At 41.9% G+C, this 10,694-nt stretch overlaps 1 protein-coding gene across 1 annotated transcript; it reads left to right on the top strand.

Annotated features, from left to right (window-relative positions):
- Window positions 1-514: 514 nt before the first annotated feature.
- Window positions 515-4,882, top strand: LOC139366824 (uncharacterized). Its single transcript, XM_071104518.1, has 13 exons — window positions 515-628; window positions 748-885; window positions 1,193-1,238; window positions 1,339-1,417; window positions 1,636-1,741; window positions 2,071-2,266; window positions 2,557-2,590; window positions 2,685-2,788; window positions 3,249-3,273; window positions 3,384-3,491; window positions 4,126-4,254; window positions 4,417-4,540; window positions 4,609-4,882. Exons 1-13 carry the CDS (start codon window positions 515-517, stop codon window positions 4,780-4,782), a joined length of 1,377 nt encoding a protein of 458 aa, XP_070960619.1. The 3' UTR covers window positions 4,783-4,882.
- The last annotated feature ends 5,812 nt before the right edge of the window (window positions 4,883-10,694 follow it).

Raw genomic sequence — 10,694 nt, 5'->3', positions numbered from 1 at the left:
AATGTTTTGGTACCCTTCCCCAGATCTGTGCCTCAACACAACCCTGTCTCGGAGCGCTACGGACTATTTCTTCGACCTGTTTTTGCTTTGTCATTATGGAGTATTGTGTGTAGATTGCTGAGGATTTGTATTTATATAATCCATTCTAGAATAAGGCTGTAATGTAACAAAATGTGGAAAAAGTCAAGGTCTGAATACTTTCTGAAGGCACTGTATAGTATGAATTAAATGTTATTCATTTTCAACTGTGATGGTGTGTGTGTGTGTGTGTGTGTGTGTGTGTGTGTGTGTGTGTGTGTGTAAACGTTCAACTTAAAGTAATGCCTTGTCCCTTGGATAGACCATACAAAACAGTGGGAATGCTTTCCTCTGACAACGTTGATCTCTTCTCAACCTGGTTAACGTCAGAGGATCAGGAGTCACTGAAGGTGACACACCCTCACACACACATCCGTATTCACGGACACACACACATAATCAACTCATTGTTTTGTTTATACAGTAGTTGTTTAAAATGACTGGTCCTCCCTCAGTCATTCTATGGCAGACACACTGGGACAAGAAGTTTGGCAAAAAGTCAGGAGGTGCAGTGATCTCCAGCAAATTCACTCAGGAGAAGGCTAAAAAGGTGAGGGGGAGGGACTTAACTCTAGAATTGTGACCAAACATAATTCATTATCATGTAGTAAATCCTTCTTCATTATCACATTCATATATTTGAATAGTATATATTTCAACACTCTTTAGGAGAACGTCACAGCCCCTCCAATGGAGAGCCAGACCCTGGATGGCTTCCTCCAGCTGAAGCACTACCTGAGGGAGATGGCCTCCATTAGACGTGCTCTCCACGCTGGACGCCCCCTCATATGTTGCCTCAGGGACCAGGTAATGCACTGCGGGAAAAGGGAACTCAGGAAAAACCCAGTAAAGAAGAAACAAAAAAAAAATATATATATATTTTGATTAACTTCAAAATGTGTTTTTGTTTAGTTCCCCTTAGTTATTAGAATTGTTGCTGAGTACTATTATGGCACTGAGATGTGATTGTTTGTTCTGGACTTCCGGCGATGAATTCCAGCCTTTGGGTTCTATTCACTGTTGAAAACCTCATTCTTTTTGAACTGTATAGAATGTTAGGACCACTTGCTGTAACACGAAGAATACATGTCTCTACTATGTTCTCATTGTAAAGGATAAACAGTCATCGCTAATGACATCATGTGACCGAGCCATGTCAGGTTGGTCACCTAAAGCACAATGCAGAATGAATTACAATGCTACTACTACATTCTACTATGTTGACCCCATCCATGCACTCTGATCCTTCTTTCTCTTCAGCTGATAAAGAGACTGTGCCACCAACCCCCATGACCATGAAACAACAGGCACTGGACCCAGAGGAAGAGGAGAACCTACAGTACGTTGTGCACTGTCCCTGTTTGTTTCTCCTGAATGAAGTTTGTAATCAAACCAAATACTGCTACGACACATAGATTGCTGCAGTTTTATCCATCATGCAATGCTGGATTTTTCTTATTGATAAGAAAGTTTCCTCATAGTTCTGTCTGGGACTTTCTGGTGGCCTTTTCCCCTGCTTGACATACAGCATGTTGTATTTCCCTGTTCTCTTCATAGGAGGATACAGTACAGGAAGCAGAAGCTGTTCTCAGAGAAACTGCAGTGGATCTACATGGTCCTGTGTGGCATCTCTCACATGAGAAACAAAGACCTAAAGACACTGGTGAGACTCAGCTAGTACAACAAAAACAACTAAATACACAAGAAAAACGATAAAACAACGTGTGTGACGTATTATTAGGATTTCTGGAAGACCAGGGAATTTATTGAAAGTTCCTGGGATTTTGCAACCCTATCTATTATTACTGTATGTTGTATTGTTAATATAGGGAGTTTTTCCAAGCCACTGTGCTTCTGCCTCTGCATTGCTTGCTCTTTGGTGTTTTAGGCTGGATATCTGTAAAGCACTTTGTGACAACTGCTGATGTAAAAAGCGCTTTATGAAATACATTTGGTTGATTGGTGATTTAATACTGACATCCTGTATTCCAGGTTCCTCTCAACAGCAACTATGTGAATGTCATCATGAAGGACACAGAGAAGACCAAAATCATCCTGAAGCAGTCACACAGCTACTACAACCCTCCAGTGAATGCCATCGGACGCCTGGTGTCTCTGGCCCCCGATGACTGTCACAACGGCACCCCTGACGTGTGGGACACCTTCATCGGTCACCAGGATGCCGCAGGTGACAGTCTGTTTCCTATATACAGTATATTGTTTTGTGGTTTTTTTCATACAAGCCCTCTTTGTTTCCAACCTCACCTGCACACCTTCATACCTTGTTTTTATTTTATCTTCACTGTTTGTCTTTCACTTTTTTGGTGTGCAAATAAATTCAATTAAACAATAATACATGCTGACCTAATCAATTGGATAATTGGACCACCTATTGGGTGTCACATGATTCGCGATATCCAAATAGCTTTGAGTGTGCGTCTTAGCCGATCATTAAACTGACTCTCTTGTGGATTTCAGAGACCTCAAAGATGACCACCATCCGAACCACAGGGTAAGAGAATGATGAACAATAATTGACATGACAACATCAGCTATTGCTGATCTATCTCTCCATACTGTAGTACATTGCTGGTCTATAATCACAGATATAAAGCTCTGCAGTCTGGGCCCAGGCGTAAGGTTGGCCAGCGAGATCCAGACGGAGATGGAGACATACCCCCATGGCTACTACTGCTGCTGGATGAGAACAGTCAGTCTATACAATACCACACACAACAACAACGATGTGCCATGTTCCCACTTAGCAGACACAGCCATTGTGGCTTTGTAACACTTATTGATGTGATTATTGCCTTAAGGCACAGGAAATACATGCAGCCAACAGTATCATAGTGAGACTAGACTCCATGTGCAGTGTCACCCTGGTTACATTGTGGCTTGTGGGTTTTTGGATTCTGCCACAGCATGAATTCCTGATGGATTGTGGCATTTGTGTGCTTCACCAACTACGTGCCACCCTTTGCCAAACATCACTTCAGTACAAATCCCTTGAAATGGCAAAATTATATGTTTGTTTTGGGAATGGCAAGGCTTTCGTTTGAGCCATAGTATTTTTACAATGTGTTCCACAAAGATGAATCCGTTCACTGTTGTGAATACAGTATCTCTCACGTTTTGCTTCTATAGTCACCTGTTTTCTTTTCCGACAGCATCCCTAGAGAAGAAAACAGTCAAGTGAGTGTGAAACAAACCAACAAAATGTATTTATCTGTATGTAAAATGGATCATTTATTCACATGGTTGAGATGTAAAGATTAAGCTGCTCTTTTCATTCCCTCACCTAGGCCTAGAGTAGACCAGTCAGCCATGCTGGAGAGAGCCAAGGTCCAATACCTGAATGTGAAGAAGGTTCTAAACATCCAGGTCAAGTCAGGAGTGTTTGAAAAGAAAAAGTGAGGAGGACACTGTCAGCCCTATGACTTGCTGTAGTAGCGCATTGTATTCACTAGAACTATACATTGTGATCCGTGTGGATTTTATATGTTCAATGTTGTTTTTATGCCCCTTTGCTGTGAAAACCAATTGCCCTCTGGGACAAATAAAGTTTAAACTTGAAGTATCTACATGTCACAGTCAGGTCGTTTTTATAGAGGATCATTTGTTCTGGATGATGTTCCTGTTAATATAATACATGCCATTCAGCAGGGGGCTTTTATCCAAAGCTATTTAGTCATGCATGCATACATTGTATGTATTGGTGGTCCCAGCAGGAATCGATACCCACAACCTTGTGTTACAAGTGCCATGCTCTACTGACTGAGCCACACAGTACCACACCTGTTGACATAGAGGGTATATGAATAGGAAACCATTCAAGGAACAATTGATCAGTTCTCTGTCCCCTATGGCAATGACAGGAAGTAGTAACACAACCAATTTGAAAACAACATAAAACGAGTTGGTTTCAGGCCCACCTTTTCACTGGGAATCAAATTTATGGATTAAAATGTAATGACCAAAAAGTGATACTTGGTCGTCAAAATGCCCTACTCGGCGACTCATTGTAGTCCCATTCTCTGTCCTCAGGTACCGTGAGGAAAGGATGAGAACTCTTTTCGATGCTCTAATGGCTTCCAAGACCGATGCTGGTCTGTCTTCGCTCCTTGCCTCTCTGAAGAGTGAGCTGAAGGAGCCCAAATCCACCACTGGTCTCTGGTAGGTGCTTTCTCCCCTCTCTCATACAAACATCATGTGGTGTAACTCAACCATTTCAAGTTGCTTGAAACTCCTTGACTGCTTTTTCATCTTCACTTCCTGTAAGAAAATGTTATAGAATAAAAAAATGGAACAAAATAAATGTTAATCATGTATAAACAGGTTTGCAACACTGCAGAGTGAGGCCACAGAACTGTACGGAGACAGAGACCCCAAATATAACAGCATACTGCAGAAGATCTCAGCATTTCAAAGCTTCTCCAACAAAAGGGTCCCCTACTCCCAGGTATGGAAGTCTTTGTTTCCCATTTGGAGCCTAATGAACATGACCCGGTCTCTCATCTACCTCTGAAGGAGAAATTCTGTCTCCTGGTCCTCTCCATGCCAGCCAATCAGCTGCTTCGACCAGCCATACAGGAAGCACTGCTCTTCCTCACCGAGAAAGTCCTGCTGCTGTTGCCGCGGCAACTCAAACAGTGGTACCAGTACCTGAAGCTGCCCTTCCCCACCAAGGAATCCTCCTCCTAAAAACAAATAATATCCTGATATCCTGGTCTCTTTACTTCACTGCCTGTCTACAATGTGGGCCTTGGACTGAGAAGCCTGGTCTCTTGGTGGGATAGCTGATGTTGAGGGCTCAGGAAAAGGCTTCATGAAATATGTTTGCTGGTTCTGTCAATAAAACACCTTAACATTTAGTATGGTTTAAGGTTTTAATTTATTTGCACCAAAGAAAATAGGTGATAAACAACAATACAGATGAAAATAAATGCAGTCACAACAATAATACATTACACAAATTCTTTAATCCCAACCCATAGGAATGTCTTTGTTAACGGTCTTCCCGCTGAAACTCTTAACACGTTCAAAAAGCGAATACTGGATCAATATTTCTAACATAAGGGCGTGAGGAATGATCAGAAATGAGCTGTAGAAAACTAATGTCATATTGGTTTTTATTTTGTGATGTCATCAAAAAAATGATAAAGGAAATACAGTAACTTTAAAAGTACTTACACTACAGGTATCAAGTCTCCATACATAACGTTGGACATGAGAAATTATGAAAGTATTTTTGTTAACATATGAATTGTTTTTTTAGGAGGTATAATAATCTATTTTTGTGGATATCTGTTCTTATACTTTTTGTAATTTGCAGAACTTTTTATACAACTTGATACTGATGATTCTTTGAGACCGGTTGGAAACCAATGTTTCCAGAACCCTTCTGCTGCTCTCTTACGTGGTTTAACTAAGGGAAATCAGTGGTGAAATACAAAGTTGAAAGATGTGAGAAAAGTCTTGAAAGCAGACTCCACATCAGCCGGATCTATAAACACTCACAATTACTTTTGTCAAATATTCTACATGTACAGTGCCTTCGGAAAATATCCAGGCCCCTTGAATTTTTCAGATTTTGTTAGGTTACGGCCTTATTCTAAAATGTATTAAATATTTTTTTCCCATCAGTCTACACACAATACCCCATAATGACAAAGAAAAAACAGTTTAAAAAAAAAATGAAATATCGCATTTACATAAGTATTCAGACCCTTTACTCAGTACTTTGTTGAAGCACCTCTGGCAGTGATTGCAGCCTCGAGTATTCTTGGGTATGATGCTACAAGCTTGGCACACCTGTATTTGGGGAGTTTCGCCCATTCTTCTCTGCAGATCCTCTCAATCTCTATCAGATTGGATGGGGAGCGTTGCTGCACAGCTATTTTCAGGTCTATCCAGAGATGTTTGAACGAGTTCAAGTCCGTGCTCTGGCTGGGCCACTCAAGGACATAGACTTGTCCCGAAACCACTCCTGCGTTGTCTTGGCTGTGTACTTAGGGTCGTTGTCCTTTTGGAAGGTGAACCTTCGCCCTAGCCTAAGCACTCTGGGGCAGGTTTTCATCAAGGATCTCTCTGTACTTTGCAATATTCATCTTTGCCTCGATCCTGACTAGTCTCCCAGCCCCTGTTGCTGAAAAACATCCCCACAGCATGATGTTGCCTCCACCATGCTTCACCGTAGGGATGGTGCCAGGTTTCCTCTAGAAGTGATGCTTGGCATTCAGGCCAACGGGTTTCAATCTTGGTATCATCAGACCAGAGAATCTTGTTTCTCATGGTCTGAGAGTCTTGACTTTTGGCAAACTCCAAGCAGGCTGTCATGTGCCTTTTACTGAGGAGTGGCTTCCGTCTTGCCACTCTACCATAAAGGCCTGAGTGCTGCAGAGATGGTTGTCCTTTTGGAAGGTTCTCCCATCTCCAGAGGAACTCCAGAGCTCTTTCAGAGTGAGCATCGGGTTCTTGGTCACCTCCCTGACCAAGGCCCTTCTCCCCCGATTGCTCAGTTTGGCCGGGTGGCAGGCTCTAGGAAGAGTCTTGATGGTTCCTAACTTCTTCCATTTAAGAATGATGGATGCCACTGTGTTCTTTGGGACCTTCAATGCTGTAGAAATGTTTTGGTACCCTTCCCTAGATCTGTGCCTTGACACAATGCTGTCTCTGAGCTCTACGGACAATTCCTTCAACCTCATGGCTTGGTTTTTGCTCTGACATGCACTGTCAACTGTGGGACCTTTATGTAGACCGGTGTGTGCCTTTCCAAATAATGTCCAATCAATTGAATTGACCACAGGTGGACAAGTTGTAAAAACATCTCAAGAAACATGGTCACTCTTGTGGGCTTATACAGTGGCAAGAACCCTTTGGAAATACCTGGATTTCTGCATAAATTGGTCATAAAATCTGATCTGATCTGATCTTCATCTAGGTCACAGCAATATACACACAGTTTGCTTAAATTAATAACACAAACAATAGTACGTTTGTCTTTATTGGACACACCGTGTGAACATTCACAGTGCAGGGTGGGAAAAGTATGTGAACCCTTGAATTTAACTAGTTGAGCCTCCTTTGGCAGCAATAACCTTAACCCAATGTTTTCTGTAGTTGTGGATCAGACCTGCACAACTATCAGGAGGAATTTTGGACCATTCCTCTTTACAAAACGGTTTCAGTTAGGCAGTATCCTTGGGCTGTCCGGTGTGAACTGCTCTTTTGAGGTCATGCCACAGCATCTCAAATCAGGTTGAGGTCAGGAACCTGCCTGGGCCACTCCAGAAGGCGTATTTTCTTCTGTTGAAGCCATTCTGTTGATTTACTTCTGTGTTTTGGGTTGTTGTCCTGTTGCATCACCCAACTTCTGTTGAGCTTCAATTGGCGGACAGATAGCCTAACATTCTCCTGCAAAACGTCTTGATAAATTTGGGAATTCATTTTTCCGTCTGATAGCAAGCTGTCCAGGCCCATGATGCTCCCACCACCATACTTTAGTTGGGATTAGGTTTTGTTGTTGGTGTGCTGTGCTTTTTTTCTCTCCACACAGTTTTGTGTATTCCTTCCTATAATTTCTTCTGTCCACAGGATATTTTGCCAGTAGCGCTGTGGAACATCCAGGTGCACTTTTTCATACTTCAGATGTGCAGCAATGTTTTTTTTTTTGGATAGCAGTGGCTTCTTCTGTGATGTTCTCCCATGAACACCCTCCTTGTTTAGTGTTTTACGTATTGTAGACTTGTCAACATGTTAGCATGTTCCAGAGATTTAGTGTCAGCTGAAGACTTACATATGATTCTTGTTAACCTCATTGAGCAATCTGCTCTGTGCTCTTGCAGTTATCTTTGCAGGACGGCCACTCCTAGGGAGAGTAGCAACAGTGCTGAACCATTTATAGACAATTTGTCTTACCGTGGACTGATGAACATCAAGGCTATTAGACTCTTTTGTAACCCTTTCCAGCTTTATGCAAGTCAACAATTATTAGTCTTAGTTCTTCTGAGATCTCTTTAGGTCGAGGCATGGTTCACATCAGGCAATGCTTCTTGTGAATAGCAAACTCAAAGTGTGAGTTTTTTATAGGACAGGGCAATTTTAACCAACATCTCATTGATTGGACTCCAGGTTAGCTGACTCCTGACTCCAATTAGCATTTGTAGAAGTCATTAGCCTAGGGGTTCACATACTTTCCCCAACCTATACTGTGAATATTTAAATGATGTATTCAATATAGACAAGAAAAATACAATGTGTGTTAGTTTAAGCACACTGTTTGTCTATTGTTGTGACTGGTGACTCAAATGTGATGACCAATTTATGCAGAAATCCAGGTAATTCCAATGGGTTCACATACTTTTCCTTTCCACCGTAGATGAGGGGATATAGTGAGCTGGAGTATTAAGTATTCAAAAAGTCAATGTCAGTGGGTGGTTCTCACTTCTAAATAAATGTAAGTTGTAATCCCCCAATAGCAAACAAATGTTATCTTCATTATTAATCCAATGTCAGAATCGGGATATGCATCCAATTACCACTTACCATCAAAAAATGAACAGGAGTGATTTTCTATGAAAAGAGATTCAACATCAATGTTTCCAGATGTAAGTGCGAGGCCCTCTCTGACTAAGAATTTAAATTGTTTATGAACAAAAATGGACACTGCTCCTCCCACTAGAGGTTCTACAGCGGTGAACAGCATTATAAGGTGACATGTTATAAAGCACGTTGACGATGAAAGAACATTTTACAGCAGTGGTGGCCAACCCTTCTGGAGAACTACTGGATGTGCAGGCTTTTGCTCCAGCCCCTATCACACCTGATTCAGTCAAAGTTCTGATGAGCAGCTAAGTGTAATCCAGTATGTTGTTGCAGGGCAGAAATAAAACCCTGCACACACAGCAGCTCTCCAGGACGGTATCTTTTTATAATCTAGCTACAGACCATGAAAGTGAAACATAAATATTAAAGTATCTACAATACATCATAATCCCCTCAGGCTTTGCTACACGCACACACAATCTCAAACCGAGGGGGAGAAAATGTGAACCGGTGTCTCACTACCTGAGTGTCACTCACAGTGAAAGGAGAGAGGGGGTGTTCAAAGTAGTGTGTGTATAGTAAGTGTGTGTGTGTGGTTGAGTGGAATTAAAGGTAGAAAAATGAATGTGCGGATAATGCAAAGTACATTTAAAATGCCAGTGATATTGGAAATAGAGAAAGCGAGAGAGAGAGAGAAAGAGATGATTTGATGCTCCTACAAAGAACCGTGGCAGGGTTTTATATCCCACTCTCCCACTTTATCAGAATGTTTTAATGGCCGCATCAATCTGGGTTAATCTCATCCTGTCATAGTGTCAGAGGATTGAGACAACTTTAATATGGAGAGTGAGAGACAGAGATTTGGAAGCAATAGAAAGAGAAGCAAGAGAGACTGTACTGCACATCCAATACGTAAATCAGTCACAGCATATTTCTTTTGGTGCGTTTGATTTATACATTTGATGTGCAGTACAGTCTCTCGCTCCCAATCTCTCTCTCCCCCCACGGGGCATCATTCTCTCCATATTAAAGTCATCTCAATCCTCTGACACTGACTGGATGAGATTAACCCAAATTGATGTGGCTATTAAAGCATTCAGATAAAGCGGGGGGGGGGGGTAAAACTCTGCCACAGTTCTCTGCAGGGGCATCAAACCATCTCTCTCTTTCTCTCCATATCACTGCCATTTAAATGTACCTTGCATTACCAGCAGATTGCTCTAGCCCCCCTTAAGCTCCTTATAAAGTACCACGGCCACACATTTCATTGATGTGAATTTACAGCGGGTTTTAACCTGCTTCTTATGCATTGCACACCAGAGGAGGCTGGTGGGAGGAGCTTTAGGAGGACAGCCTCATTGTAATGGCTGGAAAGGGATATATGGAACGGTGTTAAACACATCTAACATGTAGAAACCACGTTTGACGCCATTCTGCAGGGAAATTGTCTGTTTGGTGGAACTGTGGGTGTGGGCCTTAATTCATTCCTTTTGGTCGTTTCCCCTTCACATTTTCTACCGAGTTGAATAGGAGGTTATCTGGGGTGAAACATGAGGGAGACAACTTTTACAAGAGCTGCAAATAAAGAGGCAGAAACCTTTCAGCTTACATAGAGTCATTGCTTACACATGTCCCACATCTGATTTAGTCCCAGATTAGAAGGAAGGAAAACCACAAGCCCTAAAATAGTGTCATTAAATAGTTCTGCATTATGTTGATAGTGGTTGTGGAGATAACAGGCAGTTTCTATTCCAGTCACTAGGTGGCAGCAGAAGGCCTCTGTCAGCGCCTCCTTAGAGATGGTCTTTACTGAAATCAGGAGGTTCAAAACATCAATGTGTATGTCAGTATTCAAGCTAATCTTACCATTCTGGTTTGCCGCAACTGGAAAAGGCTAATGTGTGTGAAGAGATGGAGGGAGAGGAGCGTGATGAAGGGCCTGAGTAACTACTGATATGTCTGAGTAATTCCAGACTATGTGCAGTGACAAGGCTGTGATGCAGTGAAGAAAGGAAACCATGACAAGGTGTAGGTAGGTATCCATTTTTTTTTATCCCTAAACTGCAGCA

This window comes from Oncorhynchus clarkii, chromosome 15 (genome assembly GCF_045791955.1).
Source record: "Oncorhynchus clarkii lewisi isolate Uvic-CL-2024 chromosome 15, UVic_Ocla_1.0, whole genome shotgun sequence".
Lineage (NCBI taxonomy): Eukaryota > Metazoa > Chordata > Actinopteri > Salmoniformes > Salmonidae > Oncorhynchus > Oncorhynchus clarkii.
Note: the sequence above shows the minus strand (reverse complement) of the source record. Positions and strands in the feature narration are given on the sequence as shown.

Coding starts and splice junctions, on each gene's coding strand:
- LOC139366824 (XM_071104518.1), top strand. CDS start 515: ATGACTGGTCCTCCCTCAGTCATTCTATGGCAGACACACTGGGACAAG. Junction 886..1,192: donor TATGTTGCCTCAGGGACCAG/GTAATGCACTGC, acceptor CTCATTGTAAAG/GATAAACAGTCATCGCTAAT. Junction 1,418..1,635: donor GAGGAAGAGGAGAACCTACA/GTACGTTGTGCA, acceptor TTCTCTTCATAG/GAGGATACAGTACAGGAAGC.